At 49.3% G+C, this 24,132-nt stretch overlaps 1 protein-coding gene across 3 annotated transcripts in view; it reads left to right on the top strand.

Moving 5' to 3' along the window:
* Window positions 1-24,132, top strand: part of SLC39A11 (solute carrier family 39 member 11) — a 265,886-nt gene that overhangs the window by 942 nt on the left and 240,812 nt on the right. For 2 of the 3 annotated variants that reach the window (XM_077833155.1, XM_077833157.1), the window contains exons 2-3: window positions 1,196-1,329; window positions 3,051-3,089. In XM_077833155.1, coding sequence (XP_077689281.1) covers window positions 1,222-1,329; window positions 3,051-3,089 — 147 coding nt within the window. In that variant the 5' untranslated portion in view covers window positions 1,196-1,221. Of the gene's footprint in view, window positions 1-967; window positions 983-1,195; window positions 1,330-3,050; window positions 3,090-24,132 lie in introns of those variants that run through there. The other variant, XM_077833156.1, reaches the window with a different exon arrangement.

The following is a 24,132-nucleotide window of genomic DNA, read 5'->3' on the forward strand; positions in this document are numbered from 1 at the left end:
AGGCTGGCATTTTTGTTAGCCTTTAACTTTAAGTTCAGCAGGTAGAAAGAATCTGCACAGATCTCTAAAGAGAGGGTACAGAGAGGTGGTAATACGAGTGTTTTTGTTTTAAAGTCATGGTTGGCAGAGAGAAATATCTCAGTAAATGTCTCCTTGGGGGGGGGGGAGGGGTGATATAACTCCTTCACATTATCTGGGCATTCCTCAGATGAAATAATAAAACATCTGTGTTTCTTTCCTTACATGATTGGTTGCTCCTGAATAATAATATTTCAGAAGTATCCAAGTACCCTGTCGCTGGCTTAGCTCTCCTTTTCCTGCACAACAGAAGTGTCTGCAAACTATCAGTGCAATGAAAATAGTGCTGTGAGTGCACGAATATTCAAAATGCTGACGTGGGGTAAAACTGTTTTCGGCAAAAGTACGTGGAAAGTGGTGTGCGCGCTTTGGAGTGGCGTAAGCAGACACTTCTCTGGTGCAGTCCAAGTGTAATGGAAAAGAGCGAATGCATTCTTTTGCTCAGGGTGAGGAGGGTGTGCAGACTGAATTGCATCTTGCTTCTCATTTTTGAGGGGTGAATGGAAAAAGGGCTAGAAAGGGAAGTGGGAAGACCAAAGGTGGATGTAGGAAACTGCTTGTGGGGGTAGGATTGAAATGGTACTTGCTTTTCACTTGTTTATTGAAACTTTCTAAAATATCAACACTGCTAGGACTGTAACGCTTGGTTTTTCTTTTTAAATCACTCCACACGTTGACAAACCTTTGTGGGCCTTGGATCCTGCCTTGGATTGGATCACCATCATAGTCTGTGAGGAGCTACATGGGCTCAAGTGTGCCAATGGCAGGATTTCAACCCCCCAAACGCTGACATTCTGCCAGCCTGCCTGAACCAGAAAAGGTTCATACACAACAGTGAAACGGACCAGAGGAGGTTCGTTGTTGATGCGGAGTGAAATGCAGGCAAGCCACCTGGGTACTCCATGTAAGCGACAGCTGTCGTTAGTAATAGAAGGGCTTGTTTTTTCAGAAGTGCTGAGGACCTACAGCTCTGTAGAGAGCAACAGGGACTTAGCCCTTCTGAGAACCAGGCCCTAAGGAGCTGCTGTTGATAACAGGGAAGGGATGTCTTGTCCTCTGTAATGCCTGTGTTTTATGTTGCCGCTGTCTCTTTCCTAATGTACCAAATCTCTTTTAGGCCAGTAAAACCCGAGTGTGTTCAGCATGATCCAAAACTGCAGTCCGGTGGTCCAGGCGCTGCTCGGGACTTTATTTACCTGGGGGCTGACAGCTGCTGGCTCTGCGCTAGTCTTTGTCTTTTCCAGTGGCCAGGTGGGTGTTGCCGTTCAGTTCTGAAAACTCATTCCTCCGTCCAGACAAGATTTCTGTGTGATCAATACAAAATAATTAGGCCCTGATTCTGCCTGTATGGCTCTGACTTATGGATGGGAAGAGGGGAGTCTTAATTTGCATTTTATGATGTTGGAGGGAGTCTCCTTCCAACCCCTGCTCCCTCGTAAATCCAGCTCTCAGATGCGTACCTACGCATTTATGCCCCACAAGCAAATATCTTTTGCATTTATTTTCCTCTGTGGGGTGGGGGGGGGAGGAATGGTGGGGGGAGGGGAAGGAGGAAGATCGGTGTTAGATTACAACTGTAAAGCCATCGAATGTGGTTCTTCTCAGGAAATGGGATGTGGAAAGACAGTTTCTTCCTCAACAGGTCTCCCTCCCTGTGTATGCACAAGCAGGAGAGCATGTTTTAATGATAAAAAGTAGCTTATACTCCTGCTGGCCCTCTGGAGCCAGTGCAGCTGTGAGAGAGGGAGCTGGATTCTGTTCTGACTCATGAATCAGCAGTGATATTGTTGACCAAGTTCCAGCTGCTTGGCAAAGTTTAGTTGCTGGGTGTAACTGAGTGGCCTACATTGCTGGCGATGGTGCATGAGAAGGAAAGATCCCTGCTTGGCTCTCTGATGCGAGGTGTTTTCAGTCTGGGAGTCTCGACTCTGGAATGGCCCAGATCCATTCACCATCACAGCATCCTGCAAGGACCGGCTGCTTTCTCAAGCTTTTGGGAGCAAGGGGTGAGCAGGCGGCTTAGGTCTGCAGCTGGAGTGGATTCTTCTCTGCTGCTTTTACATCTGTGATGGAAGGTGACTTTATTCGGAACTTGGGTCAGTTCCGGACTCCGGGGTTGAACAAGCGGAGACTCTGCTGTGGCCCTTTGTCTCCGAAGCCGCCTTCTGGAAAGCGGCAGGCCTGTGTCAGTGTTTCCTTCGGCTTTCATCCTGCTTTCCCAGCCTCTTTCTTATTGAAGCTCTTCTTGGATGACTTATTCAGGAGCCTGGTTTTGAAGGGAGAGTCCCTTAGCGGTAGTATAGTACTCTTTTCCCCTTGAGGAAGGGAGAATCACGCTGTGAGTGAGCTAGGCAGCGGGCAACCCTGAATAATTGAGAGGCTGTGCAGTCAGTTGACTGATATTCTGGTTTCAGCAGTTGTTGGATAGAAACCAAACTTGAGAGAAAACTGAAGAGCTGCAGACAAGGCGCTCACCTGGCAGAGGCAAAGCACAGCCTAAACTTTAAGTCCGTTCTTAGGTCCCCCTTTATATAGCAGGGCAGTACCTAGGAAGGTGCTAAAGACTCACTGAAGCCAAAATGGGACTTAAGCATGTGCTTAAAATTAACCCTGAGAAGTTAGGCACATGCTTGAGAGGAAGGAGCACCTAGCGGTTAGGGTGCCAGCCTGGGGCCCAGGGGACCCAAGTTCCCTGCTCTACCAGAGACCCTGTGACACTGGGAAAATCACTTCGTGCCTCTGTGCCTCAGTTTCCCATCTGTAAAGTGGGGATAGTTGCACTACTTCCCAGGGATGTCTTGTACATTAAAGATTGGGCGGCACTCAAATACTGCAGTAATGGGGAGCATATGAGGATCTTAGAATCAGGGCCAGAGCTGCGAACTCCCATCAGCGCTGCTCTCATGCTGTAAGCTGTTGCACCTTGCTTCTTTTAGCAGTTGGAAAATTAAATGCTCTGTTTTAATTTTCAGAGGCGAATCCTAGATGGAAGCCTGGGCTTCGCTGCCGGGGTAAGTACAGCACCCACTGGGGCATCCTCATTCTGCTCGTCATCTGCTGCACGTGCTCTCCTAAACCACCCCCATGCTTCATCTGGCTGTGTCATCACATGGATGTTTCTGGTGTGTGTCCAAGATCTAATTAGGGCTACGTGAGGCAGGGGAGGAATCTGGTAAAGCCGCGGTTCCAAACTTTTGCAACCCGAGGGCCCCTATTTTGATTTAAAAGATTTTGTGGACCCCCAAACTCCCCACTCAGCCACAGGCCCCACCCTACCCCACTTCTTCTGCCCCCGCTTTACCTCTGCCCCTCCTCTTCTCCATCTCTTTCCACCCCCTCCCACAAGCGCACCCTGTCCCCGCTCCTCTCCCTCCCTCCCAGCGCCTCCTGCATGCTGGGGAACCGAGGGTACTCCAGGGGGTCTGCTGGCCCTGATGATCAACTCCTCCCACCCCCTCCCAGTGCCTCCTGCACACTGGGGAACAGCTGTTCAGTGGCCTGGAGGAGGTGCTGGGAGGGAGGGGGAGAAGCAGGGACGGTGCATGCTCAGGGGAGGGGGCCGAATCCTATCAGCAGGGCCGGCGGTCCCGGACCAACTCCTCCCCCTCCCTCCCAGCGCCTCCTGCACACTGGGGAACAGGTTTGAGAAAGATTCAAGTCCTGTCCCAGTGCCTCCTAGGCGAGGTTAGAGGTGGTGCAGCAAGGGCAGATGCAGGTGTCTGTCTGGCACAAAGCAGGATTTTTCACCTGTGGTGGGTGTGGTCTTCACGTTCAGTGCTGCTCATCTGGATTTTCTGAATTGTGCCCCTTACAGCTTCCTTCTCTGGATAGGAAAAGCAAAAGAACCCTGATCCTGCGGAGACTGATGCGTGTGGCTAACTTGGTCTCTGAGTACCCCAGCGAGCTCAGGTGCTTGAAGTCCGCAGGGGGCAGTTGAGCCTTTACATGATTCGGGCCTAAATCAACAGCCTCATGTAAACTGAATGCTTATTAGGAGACTGTATTCCTGCAAGGCACGCGGTAATTCAGGGGATGTGTTGAAGAGCTGGCTTAAACTGCATCAGGGCAGGCTGGTGGAAAACCTCCAGAGGATTCGGGTGAGCTTGTATCTTGTATTCTGAATTGGTAAATCACTGGCTTGTCTTCTGGGAGTTTAAATGTACATGGGCGGCTGAGCAACCGATGTAGAAATGTGTCTGGCTCTCAGTACTTAGAGGAAACGGGCTGGCCATTTCCCACTTCCTTTGGAGCGCTGCTGTGTCTGAGCCAGGCTGAGGTGCTGCCCAGCTTGCAAGGTACATGCCCCTTTCCAGGAGGCGTGTGGCAATGGTGAAAAGCCCGGGAGGAACGCTTTGGCTCCTGGCCCTGATGTCTGGCACAGGAAAGGAGGTCAAGATGTTCTGTTGCAGTGCATTGTGGGTGTGAAAGTGTTACTTTTTCAAGTCTGGCTCTGTGGCCACCCAGCACTGGGCACTGTTTCTTGTTCAGTTCTCTCCCAGAATGCTTTGGGGTCCGTGTTCCTAGCCAGTAGCATAATAAGGTGGCAGGTGGCTAGAGTTTTGGCCTTAGTTCAGAACCTCTTGGCTTGTCGCTCTAAACCGCACCTCTGTATCATTGTTCTAATCAGGCAGGTGTGGGTGAACGATGGCTAAATGGCTCGGCAAAACATACAGATGCTGGTTGATTGAGTGTGTATCCTGTATGTGTCAGCAACTCCTGGAGTACAGCAAATGCCCATCTGTGCTTGAGGCAAACTGGAAGCCCATTCACCTGTCAGCAGTGGATTTCTGGCTTCTTTGTTTTTCCTGCAGCAGTTAATAACGTTGCTAACAGCTAAAACTACCCTAGAAAGCTCTGATTGCTGGCCTGGCCCTCTCGGTGGAGCGTGCTGCTCAAACAAAGAAAACCGGCTCCAAATTGTCCAGGTTTCTGGTTGGCATTAGTGGGCCCGAATTGCCAAAGTGCCATACAGGACAGGGTTGGGTTTAATTTGTTGCTTGCCTGTGCTGAGCCGTGCTGTACTGTTGGACTGAGGTTTCCGAACTGTGACTTGTTCGCTGCTTGCTGGTGGTCTGCAGCCAGCCAGGCCGGCGTGACCCCTCGTTTCCCGCTGGTAAAGCATGCTGAGCCCAGTTGTAAATCCATGAGGTGCTTTCCTGACGCTGCTGCTCCAGGTTGCTAGATGCTGCAGTTGCCACAAAGTTGCTGTGGGATTGCAGAAGAGGAGCCGCCTGCCGGATTTCCCTTCGGTCTTAAAATGTGGCCAACTCTGCAGAAGTCTGAGAGCCTCCGTGCCAGGACATTAACCTCCTGAAAGGAGCATTTCTGTGCAAGTGTAGGGGGGGATGGAGGAATTGCTGGGCCCCATTGGTCTGTTTAATGTCTTTTAACAGAGATGATATCCTCACGTCTCTCAGCACTCCTGCGTCCTGATGAGCCGTTGGCTACAGCAGCGTCGTCTCCTCCGTGTATCTGCCTCTCCTCTCCAGCTGTCGCGCGTGGCCTCTCGTACCCTTCCGGGTTTGTTAACGGCTGCATTGTCTCTTGCCCCATCTGCCATCCTGCGAGCCCCTCCCTGCTCTTCCTGGGCGATAATGGGACCTCTCTGTGGCAACCGCCGCAACTTACTTGGATGAGAAAGTGTCAAATGTATTGTTAGCTCCCCTTAGATGAGACGTAGCAGTCAGAAACAAGGAGGAGAGCCAGTGCTGTGTGTGTCTCCAGCTAGCTCCCCCCGGGCTGCATGTGAAGAACGGCTGCTGCAGGAGACGGATGTGCAGGGTTGTTTTTGTGGTCATTGTCCGTCTGAGTGGGATAGAATGGCTGGGCTAAAGTTGGTTGGTTTGCCTTTGTTCTTCAAAGGTGGCATCTGAGATTTCTTCTCCTTTCTTGGGACAGGGAGTGTCTCTTTTAGTGTTTGTACAGCGCCTGGCACGCTGGGGTCCTGGTCAGTGACCGGGACTCCTTTGGGTTACACTAATAGAAATAATACACTTCGAAGGGTCTCGTCTTGCAGCAGTCCTTTGTCTGGGGATGGGAGGGGTGGTCGCTCAAGGGCAGTGTGTGTCCTGTTCTCTAACTCTGCCCCCAGCCTTTCTGCTCGCATGCTGAGCTGAATCTTGCTAGTCATGTTTTTCACCTATGAAAACATGACGCACCCAGGTGCTGGGCACATCCTTTGTTGGCTCTGCTTATGCTCCTCATTCCTGAGCCCCAGCACCTTCTGCTATTCCTGAGCTACGCTCTTGACCGGTCCGACAGTGCGCCTCCATCCTGATCCGCAGATTACCGTCTTAGTCCAGCTCTGCTGATGCTGTTCAGCCCAGAGCTGCCTAGCCCCCTCCCGCCCCGTCCTGCAGCAGTTCCTTCTGCATTCGCCTGGGGATCCTCCAGAGCTGTCTTGGCCTGGATATTTCTGTTCCCTGGCTGAACACGGTCACGGTGCTCACTGTCAGACTCACCAGACGTGACCTAAGTAAATGCCCAGCAGCAGCTAGGCTGAGAGCCCTTTTCTCCTGTCACTGAATGAACTGAACTGGGGGTCCCGTTGCTTTAGGGGTGCACCATCCGGTTCTTCAGTCACATGTACCAAATTCACCAGCCTTGGTGGTTAAATAGATGCTGAAGAAACGGAGCTGCTGCCAGCAGCCTCCTGATGTGAGACTGGGCCCAGCATCCCCTTCAAATATCGCTGCAGTGTCGGTTTATTTAGAGTGACTGCCTCGTGGATTCACTGGCTTGCTACTGTGTCCAAGTGCTGGCCATTAGCCGTGTCAACCAGACCGCCAAATGCTGGTATCGGCACAAGTTGGGGCCCGTCTCCTAATCTCGTAGGTCTGTAGAATGAAACTAACGGCAACGGGATGATGGTTGGGTGGCTGCTGTTGGTCGGCATCTCCGGATGCCAGCTCTCTGGCAATCATGGAAAGACTTATGGGAGGACTGGCAACTTAAACCGGTCATGAGGTGGCCTCCCGGCTGTGCTAGAGATCAGGTTTCCGATCAGATGAAACACGCAAGGAGTGTGCTCCCAGCTTTGTCTTTGCTAGTGGGCTGGACAGTCGGTTATCACCATGAGGGGTTTGTCCATGACGGATGGAATCTGAACTCATTGGCTTGTGACGCCTGGGTGTTCACACACCAACACGCCCAAAAACTTCCTCCGGGTGCTCCCAAGATCAGCAAGAAAGCTGGCCTGGCCTTGTCTGTTTAGAAAACCTCCAGATTCGGACTGGGCTGGATATAGCAATTTTAGAAACAAAGCAAGATGCTTGATATTGGGCAACGTAGCATTTGCCACTCTGGATCTGTGTCGGCTGCTACCCTGATACTGAGAGAGGTCCGTACCAGATGCTTCAGAGGAAGGTGCAAAACACAGCATCGTAGACCTCTACGGAGTAATCTGTCCGTGGGTAGAGCTGTCCCAGGGTGGGAGCTGTGTGCATGCTGTCGGTCCATGGAGGCTGTAGGGCAGTGGTTCTCAAACTTTTTGTACTGGCCACCCCTTTCACACAGCAAGCCTCAGAGTGCAACTCCCCCTTAGGAGTTAAAAACACATTTATATTTAAAAGTGATATTTGTATGTTAATATCACTTTTCACAGCAGACTTACTAGTTGGGAGGTATGTACTCGTCACCCCCACTTAATAATCTCACGACCCCCAGTTTGAGAACCCCTGCTATAGAAGGCAGTGGTGTGGCTAAAGCCCCAAATGTTGCGATGAAAACGTATTCCTTAATGTCTGTGTGTACCTTTTCCTGCAAAATCTGTGTCAGGTGGCTGTGTGTGTCTGGTAAAAGAGCAAAATAACTTCCTCCAAAGGCTGTTCTCAGCCCAGTTCCTCTGAAATGTCTAGTGTTGTGCAGCTGTTTATTGCTTGAGATGGTTTTGTTGCACAGTGCCCCTGGGTGATAGAATTCACTTGCATTTTAGGTTGGATTTTCTTCTGGGGATTTTTCCCCCACAGCTGGCTCCTGAAGAACGGGAGCCTGGCCTGATGATCTGCGCAGCTCTGGAGCAGTTCCCTAGGCAGCACAGCTGATGGGAGTTGGAGCTTCTGCTGGAGTTGCCTTTAGTTTTGGATGGATGGACGTCCTGTGTTTGGTGCGGGATGCTGTTCCAAGTCCTCCTCTCTCGGGAGAAGTGGAGGGGGGCGGAGTGGCACGGTCCATGGAGCTGGGATCGTTTTGTGCTGGCGGGCAAAAATGCTCTGCCCCAGCTAGCACCTTGTGTCTCAGGATCTGAAAGTGCTTTATATACCTTAGTAAACTAAGCCTCACAAGTGTTAATTCTCCCCATTATGCAGATGGGAAAACTGAGGCACAGAGGTACTGAGTTACATGCTCGCGGTCACACAGGGAGTCTGTGGCAGAGCCGGGGTGGGACCATTTCCTGCCTCCGAGTCCTACCTTTTATTGAAAGGATGATTCTTCTGTATAAAAGCAGCTGCTCTTGTGGTTTCCTGGACCTAGACAGGGTGCAGAATAAGAGCAAAGTGGGGCTGAGGGTTATGTGAGCGTGAGACCAGATGCCTTTTGAGATGCATCCAGCAGTTACAAATCAGCTGTGAGTTACCGTGGGCATTCTTTTGAATCCCTAATGACACGACACTCTAACCTTTCCGAATCAGTTAGAAACTTCCCCTGGACCTCGCCTCTTTGTGTCGGCATCAAGCTTGGGCAGGAATAATTAATGTTCCTCCTTTGGAAAATCGCAACTTAGCATGCTGCTTGTGGGGCTTTGAAACCAGTATTTTCTGAGCGCCAGGTGGCTTGCATGGAACCTAGAGGGAAATGAACTGGCGGGAACACGGCTGGAAGCCGGACTGAATTCCACTGTGCTGCTTGTTAATAAGCCAGGCTGTGAACTCTTCATTGCGGATAGCAAATGCCACAAGCTTTGTGGTATGTGGACTAGCTGGAGCAAGAAAGGCTATTCACTGCTCCTATCTAACCTTGACCTGCTTCGTTAAGTGACCAAAGGAGCAATACAGAAAGAGATTAATTCCTTCCTGTGCAAAATAGGATGGGAAAACAGACTTATAAAAGGCCATGGGTAGAGAATTTTGCTATTTCTTAATCCCCCTTCAAAAGCTGTTTCTTTAGGTTGCTGTTACTGTGACACTGCGCCGGTCTTGGATTATTTTGATCGTTAAATATGTTTCTGCTAAACCCTTGTTTCTCCCTTTGATTGCAGGTTGCGAATATATTGTCGGTGTCTCTTGCAGCCAAGGCGCAGAGGAAGTCTGTTTTGCTTCTTGTTATATACAAAGCCTCTTTCCACAGCAAAAGCTTGCCCATTAAAAAGCAAGTGCAAAAGCAGTGAACTGCTGGTTGTGATTGAACAACCCTACAATAACAAACCAGCAGGGCCAGCCCCATTGCTCACAGTCAACCCCGAGAGAAATTGCTTTACCAACAGGCTAGTGTTTGTTCCGTTAGTCAGAATAGTTTCTCCTGCTTTGCTGGGATTCCTGCTATCTCCGCTCTAAACTGGGCTCCCTGGCATGCCCTGGGGTTAAATCCATGGGTAAATAATGTGATGGAGTGTCATAGGGTGATTGCACTACTGTACCCAGCCCATGTCTATACGCAAACCTCTTCCGCATGCAGACATGCACCAGGTGCTGGGAGAATAGATTTCTGCATCCATAAGGATGGAAGAGCTAGAGAGTGCCTCTCTCCAGAGACGCAGATGAGATGCTGACCTTGACTTTCTGTGCTAAAGCAACATGATGTGTGAAGTGGAGTGCCTTGAAAATTGCTTTGAGCTTTGGCCTCCACTGCGTTTTGTTCAGCGGATGGAGGGAAGAGAGGCAGAAGCTAGCTTTTTTTAAATGTCTTTATTATTATTTATTTATTCTCTCTGTTTTGCCTTCAGACACCCTCAATCTCTGGGTTTTGAAGTGAAGATTCGTAACTGGGGATCCAAATTACGTGCAAAGAACTCAAATTCTCGATAATGGTCCATCGCGTTGTCTTTTTGGCCGTGCATTGCCAGCTTTTCAACACTATGATAATTTCTGGTCCTCTTGGTTCGTGTCACTGGTCTTTTGGTTCAGAGGAACGCTTCTAGACTGGTTTCAGAGTAACAGCCGTGTTAGTCTGTATTCGCAAAAAGAAAAGGAGTACTTGTGGCACTTTAGAGACTAACCAATTTATTTGAGCATGAGCTTTTGTTAGCTACAGCTCACTTCATCGGATGCATACCGTGGAAATTGCAGCAGACTTTATATACACACAGAGATCATGAAACAATACCTCCTCCCACCCCACTGTCCTGCTGGTAATAGCTTATCTAAAGTGATCATCAATTTGGGCCATTTCCAGCACAAATCCAGGTTTTCTCACCCACCACCCCACACACAAACTCACTCTCCTGCTGGTAATAGCCCATCCAAAGTGACAACTATCTACACAATGTGCATGATAATCAAGGTGGGTCATTTCCTGCACAAATCCAGGTTCTCTCACCCCCATCCAAAAACCACACACACAAACTCACTCTCCTGCTGGTAATAGCTCATCCAAAGTGACCACTCTCCCTACAATGTGCATGGTAATCAAGGTGGGCCATGTCCAGCACAAATCCAGGCTTTCTCACCCCGCCCCCCCTTTTCCCGGACACACACAAACTCACTCTCCTGCTGGCAATAGCTCATCCAAACTGACCACTCTCCAAGTTTAAATCCAAGTTTAACCAGAACGTCGGGGGGGGGGGGGGGGAAGGGGTAGGAAAAAACAAGGGGAAATAGGCTACCTTGCATAATGACTTAGCCACTCCCAGACTCTATTTAAGCCTAAATTAATGGTATCCAATTTGCAAATGAATCCCAATTCAGCAGTTTCTCTCTGGAGTCTGGATTTGAAGTTTTTTGTTTTAAGATAGCGACCTTCATGTCTGTGATTGCGTGACCAGAGAGATTGAAGTGTTCTCCGACTGGTTTATGAATGTTATAATTCTTGACATCTGATTTGTGTCCATTTATTCTTTTACGTAGAGACTGTCCAGTTTGACCAATGTAAATGGCAGAGGGGCATTGCTGGCACATGATGGCATATATCACATTGGTGGATGTGCAGGTGAACGAGCCTCTGATAGTGTGGCTGATGTTATTAGGCCCTGTGATGGTGTCCCCTGAATAGATATGTGGGCACAGTTGGCAACGGGCTTTGTTGCAAGGATAAGTTCCTGGGTTAGTGGTTCTGTTGTGTGGTATGTGGTTGTTGGTGAGTATTTGCTTCAGGTTGCGGGGCTGTCTGTAGGCAAGGACTGGCCTGTCTCCCAAGATTTGTGAGAGTGTTGGGTCATCCTTTAGGATAGGTTGTAGATCCTTAATAATGCGTTGGAGGGGTTTTAGTTGGGGGCTGAAGGTGACGGCTAGTGGCGTTCTGTTATTTTCTTTGTTAGGCCTGTCCTGTAGTAGGTGACTTCTGGGAACTCTTCTGGCTCTATCAATCTGTTTCTTCACTTCCGCAGGTGGGTATTGTAGTTGTAAGAAAGCTTGACAGAGATCTTGTAGGTGTTTGCCTCTGTCTGAGGGGTTGGAGCAAATGCGGTTGTATCGCAGAGCTTGGCTGTAGACGATGGATCGTGTGGCGTGGTCTGGGTGAAAGCTGGAGGCATGTAGGTAGGAATAGCCGTCAGTAGGTTTCCGGTATAGGGTGTGTTTATGTGACCGTTGTTTATTAGCACTGTAGTGTCCAGGAAGTGGATCTCTTGTGTGGACTGGACCAGGCTGAGGGTGATGGTGGGATGGAAGTTGTTGAAATCATGGTGGAATTCCTCAAGGGCTTCTTTTCCATGGGTCCAGATGATGAAGATGTCATCAATATAGTGCAAGTAGAGTAGGGGCTTTAGGGGACGAGAGCTGAGGAAGCGTTGTTCTAAATCAGCCATAAAAATGTTGGCATCCTGTGGGGCCATGTGGGTACCCATAGCAGTGCCGCTGATCTGAAGGTATACATTGTCCCCAAATGTAAAATAGTTATGGGTAAGGACAAAGTCACAAAGTTCAGCCACCAGGTGAGCCGTGACATTATCGGGGATAGTGTTCTTGACGGCTTGTAGTCCATCTTTGTGTGGAATGTTGGTGTTGAGGGCTTCTACATCCACAGTGGCCAGGATGGCGTTATCAGGAAGATCACCGATGGATTGTAGTTTCCTCAGGAAGTCAGTGGTGTCTCGAAGGTAGCTGGGAGTGCTGGTAGCGTAGGGCCTGAGGAGGGAGTCTACATAGCCAGACAATCCTGCTGTCAGGGTGCCAATGCCTGAGATGATGGGGCGCCCAGGATTTCCAGGTTTATGGATCTTGGGTAGTAGATAGAATATCCCAGGTCAGGGTTCCAGGGGTGTGTCTGTGGGGATTTGATCTTGTGCTTTTTCAGGAAGTTTCTTGAGCAAATGCTGTAGTTGCTTTTGGTAACTCTCAGTGGGATCACAGGGTAATGGCTTGTAGAAAGTGGTGTTGGAGAGCTGCCGAGCAGCCTCTTGTTCATATTCCGACCTATTCATGATTGACTGGTCTTGGTCTGTATGTCGCTTCAGACCAGTGGAACGTTCAGTCCTGGTATGAGTAAAGCCTGAATCCGCTGCCCTTTTGAAGAACCCACAGTACGTGATCTAAACGGCTGCAAATGGCTCTTGGCTTTTGGGTGCTTAACTTGGGACATCTAAAGGGACCCTGGAATTGAGCTTTGGAGGGGGCTGCCATGGGAAAAACACCACCCCTGGTGCTGACAAGAACAGGTGTGTTTCCGAAGGTGGGTGCTGGGCACTTCCTGAAAATCAGGCCCCTTTTTAAGATGTTTTGAATTGTGCACCCAAAATCCCTAGTGAGTCACTCTTGAAAATGTACGCCTGTGCTTTCCAAAGGGACGCTCGTGGGCTTCTGAATAGAACGTCATGCTTGAGGTGTTCTTGCCCGATCTAGCTGGGGTTTTGTGTTTTGCCTTTGGTCCTGGCAGGGGCATTGGAACAACTTGTATAGTGCAGGTGCTGAGTACCATTGAACCAAACTCTAAATGCTGTATACGATGGAAACCACTTCCAACCAGGGGGTACTGCTGCACCCCTAGTTTGAGCACCTGTGAGTCCCGGAGTGTCTTTAACAAAGCTTCAGTACGAGGTTTTGTTGTTTTATCAACGCCCCTCTGCAAGGAGAACGGCAATGTGCTCCAAGTCTTGAGGAAGGACGGCCCAGTGGTTAAGGCACCAGCCTGGGATTTGAGAAGCCAGGGTTCAGTTCCCTGCTCTGCCACAAACATCCTGCCTGACATTGGGCAAGTCACTTAGTCTCTCCCTGTCTCAATTCCCCGCTTGCAAACTGGGGATAATAGCACTGCCCTACCTCTCAGGAGGGTTGTGTATACTGAAGGCTGAAGTGATTAAGACCCTATCACCACGGTAACTAATAACCTGGAGGTGGGCATCTGATGTGGGGTCCAGACATCGTGTGCTCCGAGGGCGTGAGCCTGCGAAGTGCTGTCTAATCCAACTGAAGTTTACCATACCTAAACACACAGTCAGCTTCACAGGTGGCCCGACTTTCCATCTTCCCTCGCTGCATTGGAGTTCAGTTCACTGCCCTCAGAAAAGGGGAGAGCTTTAAACAGCACCTGACTCATCCGGTGTTGAATCTTCCCTTTCAGGGCAGGATAAAACCACATTGGGAACATGCAAAGCTGAGATGCCTACCCAAGCGCGAGGCCCATTCTTGATATCGGCACCTTAATGAGGCAAAGTTCCTTCTTGCTGAAAAGTTTGACAGATGAAACGTTTTCTTGAGTGTTTCCCCCCACCCTGCATGGTTTCTTCTGTTGATGGAGATCTCCCTTCTCCCTCCCTTGCAAGGCTTGTGGCTCTAATCTGGTATGTCCTTAAAATTGCTGCTCCCGATGAAACCACGGCAAAAGCCTACGGTCTGGTCTCGCATCAGCCCTGTGGGGTGGTGACAACGTACCGTGCTGCTGCTTAGCAACAGGCTGTCTTCGCTGCAAAAATGGGTGTGTTTTCACAATGCATCGAGATCGCTAATGTGATGGAAAATCCTGCTGGAGACAGGGCACGGAGGACTGCTTTTAACTTGGTATCGAGCGTCAGGGTCAACCCTGTGTGAAGTCACCTGGGGTTTACTTTGGCTAGCTACACCAAGTGAGAATGACAGCGTCTTGTCTCCGGCGCACGGGAGACATCTCAATGTACAGCGCACTCTCATTAGCAGTGAAGCCATGGGCTGAGTTGGGATCGCCTAGTTGCTGTGCTTACACCGGCAAAGCGTGAAATCACAGGGGCCCCCCCCCTCGCATGGTGGCTGTTCCTTGTCCCTGGTGACAAAGTAAAACTAAAACCCTGCCAGGTCCCATTAGTAGGGACCCTGGAATTGAGCTTTGGAGGGGGCTGCCATGGGACAAACACCACAGGTGCTAACAAGAAGAGGTGTTTCTCCCCCCCACCCCCGGCAGGGAGGTTTGCATTACCATAGAGTGGTTCTTCTCCAGCAGATTGTTGTGCCCAGTCTTTGGTTAGATGGAGGATCCTGGTGCTAAGGAAGGATGGTTTAGTGGTTAGGGTGCTAGCCTAAGACTTGGGAGACCTGAATTCAACTCCCGGACTCTCTTTGTGGTCTTGGGTGAGTCACTTGGCTGCTCTGTGCCTCAGTTTCCCCATCTGTCAAAGGGAACTAGTCCCAAGCTCCTGGGGATGTTGTGAGGATAGACACACTAAACATTCTGAGATGCTCCAATAGCGTGTTAGTGGGGGCCATATCCAAGAAATAATGGGCAGGGCAAGGTTTGGTTCCCCGGTTAAAATTGGTGCATGGCACAGCCTTCTTTGAGCCCGCATGAGTCTGGCTCTGGGAAGCCCAATCTTTGCTAGGGAAGGCTGGCGCACACCTGCCGCTGCACCGGCATTGTGTTATTGAGCTAAGAAATTAAAACACCTCCACTTCCTGGCTTTGTTTGCTGCTCGTTCTCAGGCTGGCAGGAGATGCTGCCACCTCTGGTGACTGTGACACATCCAGCAAAGGTGCTGGGCTGCCAGAGGCATCTTTGTATTAAAATGCACAGCTTCCTTTCCTGCCAGTCTCCACGCTCTCCCTTCCCTCCTCTTCCTCCTCGGGTTCAGAGCAGCCGGCGGATTTATGGACAACATTCAGTCTTGGCTCCGGAGCATTTAATTAACATCTCCAAATTTATTTTGTTTCCGAGGCATTCTAAAGCCATGCATGAACGTACAAGGGCCAGACTCTGCTTTTTGTTGCATGCACAGCTCCCATTGCATGTCTGAGAGCACCCTGTATTTTTGGATTGCTGAAGATAAGCTGAGCTCCCGGTTCTGTCTCTGCCTGCGCCCTGGCTAGCAATAGATCCCGTAGTTCCAGTGGGTAGCCACTCACTTAAAATTGCGTGTGGGGTGGTGGTGGTTTTTTCTTTTCACTCCCTTGGTACTAGCCCATTGATGCCTCCTGGGTTTCTTTCAGTTAGACATTGCATTGGATGGGATCTCCCACTGGCACGTGTGGTTGATCCCAAGGCAATGTCTTGTGGAGCACAGAGCAGGGAAATAGGAGTCAGGGTTTTATTTGTGCCTCTGCCATAGGCTTGCTTAGTGACCTTGGGCAAGTCACTTAACTTGGCTTTGTCTTGCTTTTTTCCTGTCTGCCAAGTGGGACTAAAACTTCCTATCCTATAGGTTCGTATTGGGGTTGGATGCTCGAATGTTTGCTTTGAGTGACTAGTATGAAAGGCGCTATAGAAGGGCGGAGGGTCAGCTGAGTGGATAACCAAGCTGGCCATACTTATAGGGGGGATGAGGGCTCCCTAACCAGAACCCCAACAAGGGATGTGCTGTGAATAGAGGAGCAATACCCGTAGCCCCCTCCGATCCCAGCAACAGAGGTTACTCAGTGACTCTGACCAGGTGTTTACCTCTGGCTCCTCTCTACTGGGGGCAGCAATGATGGGAGCAGGAGTGCATTCAGGGCCATGGTAAGCGCCCCGGTACCTACCCGTGCTCAGACCAGGTCTGCGTGCCCTGGTGCTAGAACGTCAGCTTGTACAAACACCATACAAGAGATGGCACCTGCCCCAAAGAGCTTGCAGCAGAGAAAGGAATGTCCCTTATCCCCATTCTGCAGATGGGGAATCTGAGACCTGGAGAGATGAAGTGACTTCTCCAAGGTCACACGTGGGCTCTGTAGCAGAGCAGGGAACTGAATCCTGGTCTCTTCAGTTTCAATCTTCTCTACCTTTGTCCGCCTGCTCTTGATAAACAACAGGGAGGGCGAGGAGTTATTTACGTTAAGGGCCAATGTTGGCACACGACGAAAGGGATATAAACTGGCCATCTGTATGTTTAGGCTGGAAATTAGCAAAGGTTTCTATCTATCAGAGGAAACTCTGGAGCAGCCTTCCAAGGGGAGCAGTGGGGGCAGAAAACCTAACTTGTCTCAAGACTGAACTTCATAGACCACCTACAATGGCCTGTACAGCCTCTCCATGACTGCCATTAGCAAATATCTCCAATGTCTGGAGGTAGGACCCTAGATGGGGAGGGCTCTGAGTTACTACAGAGAATTCTTTCCCGGAGGTTGGGCTGGTGGGTCTTGTCCTCATGCTCAGGGTTTCACTGATCACCAGGGAAGCTTTGCCTGAGTGAGGACTTCAAGGTGGAGCTGATCTGGTTATTGTTGTCCCACACTCGCTATTTGCAAAGGTCAGGCGAGGTTTAGGTAGCTCTGTCCAGGTGCTTTGCACTCAGATAACTGAGATGCTGCTGTAGGACACTGATTTTCCACCTTTGCCATACCATGACCCTATGTTCTAGCATGTAACCATAACAAGGCTGGAAAGGGAGGCTTGAGGACAGGGTGCCTCCAGGCAGGGAATCCCTGCTGTAGGAGGTAGATATGGTATGGGAGAGAGAGAAGATTTTCATTTATTTGTGGACCAGGACCCCTTTAGGCTGGGCATTGTACATAAACAGTACAAAGACAGTCCTTGCCCCAAGGCGCGCTACAATATAGATTTTCCTTCCAAGCAGGTAGTGCCAGTTGTTGGAAATCCAGCTCGGCGTTTTTGTTTAGAGGTGCAGAGATAGCAGGGAGGAGTGTAATATCTACCCCCTGAAGCCTGGTCCTGCCTATGTTGAAGCCCATAGAAGTTTTACCATTGACTTAAGTGGCAGTAGGATCGGAGACTGGGGACAGGAATGAGCAGAAACTGACCTGTCCTTTTCCTTGGAGAAACAATGCTTTGCCATAAAGTGACGATGTAATTCCACTGAGCTTTTCCCTCTGCTCATGTTACGATCTTCCCTTTTTTAGTTTTTAGTTTTGGTTTTTAAAGAGGTTTTAAAGAGCATTCAGAGTACAAAGTTTGACAGCTGTGGTTGTCTTATGTAACAGCCCATTATCTTATGAGCTGTGGGAAGTTAAGACTACAAGGTCCCCTGGAGGGCTGGGGTCTAAAGCGATAGCCATCCCACTTCTCTTAGAGAGAGACTTCAGATGTCCCAGTGGCTCAGTGCATGCTTCTTTGCCATAGGCGGACGCTCAGGCCATAAGAATAGGGAAAGTGGATTCATTCTCGTCTGCTTGCTGATGGCTCTTGTACACAGGCTGGCAAGTTTCACAGGCTTTAAGGCATCTTCAGTTCATTGGCCACTTCACTCTATATTTTCATAGCAGAAGAAACGGCAAGTGATGCCCGGTTTGGTTCTTGCTTGTGCAAGATTGTGTCTTGCAGCTTCTTTCCCGGTGCTCTGTTCAAGCCAGTTGCATACTGAACAATGAGCCTCTCAGTACTTCCCATGGGAGACTTCCCCAAACAGAGTAGATCTTGCTGATAGGAACTTTTCCGTTGATTTAATTTCATCCTCACATCCACGGGGTCACTGAACCATCTCCTTTCTGACAGAGCACCCAGCCCTGGTGAAAAGAGGTTAAAAATGGCCAGCATGGATTTATCAAGAACAAATCATGCTAATCCAACCTAATTCCCTTCTCTGACAAAGGTTACTGGCCTAGTGGATGGGGGGAAGCACTAGATGTGATATATTGTGATTTTAGTAAGGCTTTTGACACAGTCCCAAATGACATTCTCATAAGCAAATAGGGAATTGTGGTCTAGACAAAATTATTATAAGGTGGATGCACAACTGGTTGAAAGACTACTCAAAGAGTAGTTATCAGTGGTTTGCAGTGGAGGGATGTACACAGTGGTGTCTCACATGGGTCAATCCTGGCTTTGGTACTCGTCAGTTATTTTTATTCATGATTTGGATAATGGAGTGGAGAGTGTGCTTCTAAAATTTTCAGATGACAACAAGCTAATGTCAGGATTAGAATTCAAAATGACCTTGACAAATTGGAAGATTGGTCTGAATTCAGCAAGATGAAATTCAGTAAAGACCAGGGCAAAGGACTACTCTTAGGAAGGAAAAATCAAATGCCCAGCTGCAAAATGGGGAATAACTGGCTATGCGGTAGTACTGTGGAAAAGGATCTGGGGATCGTAGTGGATCACAGATTGAATATTTGACAGGTTTCAGAGTAACAACTATGTTAGTCTGTATTCGCAAAAAGAAAAGGAGTACTTGTGGCACCTTAGAGACTAGCCAATTTATTTGAGCATAAGTACTCCTTTTCTAGATTGAATATTGAATTGAGTGTGATGCAATTGCAGAAAAGTCTAGTATAATTCTGAGGTGTATTAACAGGAGTGTCCTCTGTAAGATGCAGGAGAGAATTCTCGCTCTGTCACTGGAGTACCGTCTCCAATTCTAGGAAAGATGTGGACAAACTGGAGAGGGTCCAGAGGAGAGCAACAAAAACAATAAATGGTTTAGAAAATGAGACCTATGAGGAAAGGTTAAAAACACTGAGCATGTTTAGTCTTGAGAGAAGATGATGGCATGCATGCACACACCAGATAAGTCTTCCAATGTGTTGAGAGCTATTACAAAGAGGTCTGTGGTCAATTGTTCCATGTCCACTGAAGGTAGGACAAGGAGTAATGGGCTTAAACTGTGGCAAGAGAGATTTAGGTTAGGTATAAGGAAAAAATGTCTAACTCTAAGGGTAGTTAAGCTCTGGAGCAAGCTCCCAAGGGAGGTTGTGGTATTCCCGTCACTGGAGGTTTTTAAGAACAGGTTGGACAAACCCCAGTCAGGGATGGTCTAGGTTTGCCTGGTCCTGTCTCAGCGGAGGGGGCTGGACTGGGTGACCCTCTCCAGGTTCTTTCCAGCCCTGTGTTTCTATGATTCTATAACTTCAGCCTCAACTTCTCCCTATCTTTTGCTCAAGGGAGGGTCTAGCAAAGTGCCCGCTTGGGTGCTGGGAGAATGCCTGGCTCCAGAAGACTGGGTTTGATCCCAAGCTGAGGAAACATTTTCTATGAATTCTTCAGCGTTTTTTCTTAGCTGGCATTTTTCTCAGGTCTCAGACTGATTTTACTTTAAAAAAAAAAATTCATTTGTTTTGTGGCAAATGAGAAGACTCTCAGTGGAGTCTGTCGCAAATGAGTCTCCTACTGTAGCTGAATGGCTCCAAAAGCAAGTACTGTAGATAGCTGGGGGCTGAGGGGATGCCGAACCTGCTGAAGGCTCTTAATTGGTCTGATTGTTTTTGATTAATCCAGCCCGGTACATGTAACACCAAGGGGGAGTGGGAGGGGAGAGAGGAAAGGAAATGAAATGAATAAATTGATGAAGTATGTATTTGTGCTGCATATTGGATGTGTGTTTGAGGATCTGATATTTTCTTTCTTGCTTAACTAATCCAGGGAATGGATTTCTCTGCTACTTTAATAAAGCTTTATGGGCCAAAGGTAGACTTGGGACTTGCATCTCCACCTGGCACAACAGTGGCCAGGGACAGCATCCTGGGGCAAAATGGATCCATTGCAGAGAAGCGTGTAGGAATATTTCTCGCCGCTGTTCGCACTGACCCCGTATCTTGCTTCTTAAACCGACGCCAAAGCACCTGCAGAATTCCATGCAGTCTCGTTTGAGCCACACCAAACCCTATGTTACCTGTGGTTGGAGTTCAAGGCTGCCACTCGTGGTTCTAGGATATGGGTGGAGAGATGTTCATTGTGCTGGTGGAAGGGAAGTAGCTGAGGATGGGGGAAGGGAACAGCCAAGTGGCACCGAAATGGGCTGATGAAATGTCTTGACTGCTGTTATCTCCTCACTTGTTACCGTTGGCACTGGTGCGATCAGCACTTTTAGCAAGGAGCTACTGTGTGTGTGCGCGGGTGTGTGTGTGCAGAATTCCTTTATCCAGAAGCTGCAAAGGGGATCTGGATGGGTTTCAAACCCAGCATGCTATGGTCATTTTGATCCTGCGCTAACAGAGGGAGGTCTCAGAGTAGCAGCCGTGTTAGTTTGTATTCGCAAAAAGAACAGGAGGACTTGTGGCACCTTAGAGACTAACACGTTTATTTGAGCATAAGCTTTCGTGAGCTACAGCTGGGAGGTCTGTGCATCAAGCCTAAAACTACCCCATACTCTCTTGACTTCGTTATGGACTTAACCCCAAAGAGACTCAGGACACCCCCAGCAGATCAGTGCAGTATCTAGTGTCCCCCTTCCCTCAGGCCTGTGTATGCCTCCCCCTTCTACCCCTGCCCACTCGGATGGTCTATTTATAAGCAGCCACAGAAACAGAAATAACCTAGGGGAACTGGTTTCTTAGAGATTTCTCTTCGCTGATGTGATACAGGGGACTGGCTGATGGCTAAATGCAGGAGGTTGGAGCACGTGGGCAGAGGGAAGGAAAGAGTCTTCTGTCCAAAGTGAGTCTGCATTCAAAGACAAAACCACTAGAACAAAGAAATCCTGGACGGTTCTTTCCCTGCTCCCTCTAGCTGACAAAGGCTATTGGAGCCTATGACTGGTGTGTTGATTGCTACCATACAGTGTATTTAGCTGTACCCTGGTCCTATACATCTACAGTTGTTGTGCTTGCTCCGTTAGCCAGAATTCTCTGAACCGGTTGTTGGAGGGGATCTGCTCGTGGGGCGCTATAAAGACTCCGCAGGTTACAGAAACCTCATGGGACAGTCCCAGTCCAAAGTGTTTTGCTGGGCTTTTGGGGACTTAAGTGAGCAAGCTGACCCAGGCTGGGTTCCGCTGCCGTTCTGAGGCTGAAGACGGTGGGCGGGTGGGTGGGTGGTACACGCACAGTAGCCACAAGCTAGAACAACAAAGTTCCTCCAAACAAAACTGGAAAGCAGCTAGCACCAGCGCTGGCCCAGCATCCCGCCTGTTCCTCCCAAAGCTTTCGCTGTTGATAGCGTTGGACATACAGACGTGGGAGCGACCCTGACGATATAACTGACTCCCTTCATCAACAGATCTTCGGTGTCTTTTCATGCTCTGTTTTCAGAGTAGCAGCCGTGTTAGTCTGTATCCGCAAAAAGAAAAGGAGGACTTGTGGCATCTTAGAGACTAACAAATTTATTTGAACATAAACTCTCGTGAGCTACAGCTCACTTCATCGGATGTTTCATGTTCTGTTAATTAGCAATCTCTCCCTAGTGTTTGGAAACCTCTGTGCCACCCTGGAATAGGTGGCAGCCGTGGAAACGCCCTCAAACCTGGTGTGGAGGGAACAGCTGTAGGAGTAAGTGGGGAGTTGTGTCCTCATGTCTTGTCCTCCTCTTTGGAGCCAGTCTCTGGCTGAGATCAAGAAGAGCCAGGACCGAGACTGCCAGTTGGCTGGTGGGTTTGGCGTCTGGTTGCCATTTTGAGACCCCTCCAAACTCCTTTCATGTAGGCCAGCCAACAGCTGCCAGTTGATGAGAACGCTTTGTCCTGAGCCTGGTTTCTAGGTAGGTTTTAAATATGATGCCCGTCACCGGGGTAACGGAGTGCTTTTCAGCACTGCATGGACGCCTGTAAAACAGGAAGTGCCTGCTGACTTTGAGTGCCCACCTTGGGTCTGACTTTCAGAGGGGCCTGGGCACCCACAGCTTGAGCTGAAGACAGTAGGAGCTGTGTGGGTTCAGAAGCGTTGAATTGTGTCTTGGCCGGAGCAAGGAACACGGATCGGTGGAGGCTCTTGGATTTGAAGCAGTGAGCGTGGTTTCGCTCTCTTTCAGAAGGAATGTAGATCACTCTCATTGTTTTCTAACACTTCCTCTTTTTCTGGGGGTGCCCCGGGGAGATGAGCCAAATTCTCCCTCGTGGCCTGGTGTCGTGCCATGTCATCTGGGAAACAGCTTGTCCTTTTTTCAGCAGCAGGTGTGCTCAGCGTGGGGAGCTGAATGAACAAATGACTGCTTGGATTCCTGCCTTCCCCTTCCACCTGTCACCTCAGTGCTGTCCTCTGTAGGGACTAAGGCTTTGCGGGGGGGGGGGGAGGAGAAGGAGGAGTGCTGGATTGCAGCCACTCCCCCTGCTCTTCTGGTAACTGATTTGCAAGGCTAGGAGAGAAAGTGCCATATAACTAACCCTGACCCTTCTTAGTGGATTGGAGAGAGTCTCCCAGGTCACTGGAGCCCTGTGGATCTTGATCGATAACCTTTCCCACTATATTATTTAAAGACATGGTTTCAGCTTGATTTAGGCCTGCAATTCCGGTTTTCGTAAAACCAAAGGTTTGCAAAAGCCAGTGGAAGCCCTTTTCTCCAAAGTACTTTAATACCAGTGGAAATAAGGTGGTGTGTGTGCTGAGAATCAACTATTGGCCTGTGGTGTCCATGTTCCAGACCTGGCCATGCGAGATAATGTCCGTGCTTGGGTATCTGGGAGATTGGAGCTGTCGGTAGATCGGAGAGCTAGTAGGTGAAATTGACTCCTCTGCTTTCAATCGCTAACTGGTCCCTTTTGGCATGTCAATCTGCATTAATGGTAGAAATGCATCAGAATCGTTTGGCTATTCTTCATTTTAATAACATAAGGTGTTGATTGTTAACATCCTAGGCTTGTGTTACTGTGTTTAGTCCAACCTGATGGGGTCTCTTTGAAGCATCCTTGAACTTGTGCTTTGTGGTGAAAACAGGTGACACAAATGAGAAGACATTCATATTTAACCATGTGTTGTGCAGAGGCCTCTGTCTCTTGCATTCCCTGTCCTCGCTAAGAACTAGTATGTGGCTGGGAGCCAGGCCTCCCCTCCCCTCCCGCTGCTCCCCTCTGGGAAGGGTTATTATGGGTGTGTTAAACCTCAGTACGGTGAGCCTAGCAAGTAAGTGTGTGCGCGTCAATTGTTTTCCTGCCTCAAGGCTGGCTGGGTGAAAATTGATGGCTTTGTACTGCTCACGCTTAAGCCCCTTCTCCTTTCTTCATTGTACTTCAGTGACTGCTCTGTGCGGAAATGGGCTAGAATCTCATTGGTCAGTCTGAATGGTCGTGTCACACTTTTCACATTGCCAAGTGCCATGGCAAAAGCAATGACGAATAAGCTGGTGTGTTTGTGGCTGGCGTGAACAGAAGCCTGCCAGGTGTGAGCCCTGGCAAGCAGCGGTGAGCGTTGTTTCAGGGCCGCTGCCGTCCAGAAAGCTGCAGGAAGCTGAGAGATCGGACAGTCACTAAACAGAGTTACCAAAGGAGTGTGTTAGCGGAACAGTGCGGATGCTGTCTGTGTACAATGTGCACACCCCCCTTTATTTAACTTTTGGTGTGTCGTGAATCTGCTGAAAAACCTTAAGGGAGCAGAGGTCCATGCGGTGAATCCGTGAAGGGGGTTTGCTCTTTTCCTCCTGCTCGAGGAGGGATGTTAAATAACCGGGAGGGAAGTTTTTCTAAGTGTGGGTTGCTGGAGCTAGGTGCCTGGTTACCTGGGAGGAGCGTGGTGCTTGGAAGGAGTTGGGGCTACACAGGGGCATTTTTGGTTTGAGAGGCAGCATGCTCTCTGCTGGGAGTCTAACAAAATCCTTGGTGTTGAAGCAGAGGCAGTGTTGTCCAGTGGGCAGGGCCCCTGATTGGGCATTGAGAGACCTTGGTTCTGTTCCCAGCTCTGCCACTGAGCTATTGTGATCATTAAAGCTTGTCACCCTCTGCCTCAGTTTCCCCTTCCCCCCCCACCTTTGGCCTGTCTCTTTATT

Source organism: Eretmochelys imbricata, chromosome 14 (assembly GCF_965152235.1).
Source record: "Eretmochelys imbricata isolate rEreImb1 chromosome 14, rEreImb1.hap1, whole genome shotgun sequence".
Lineage (NCBI taxonomy): Eukaryota > Metazoa > Chordata > Testudines > Cheloniidae > Eretmochelys > Eretmochelys imbricata.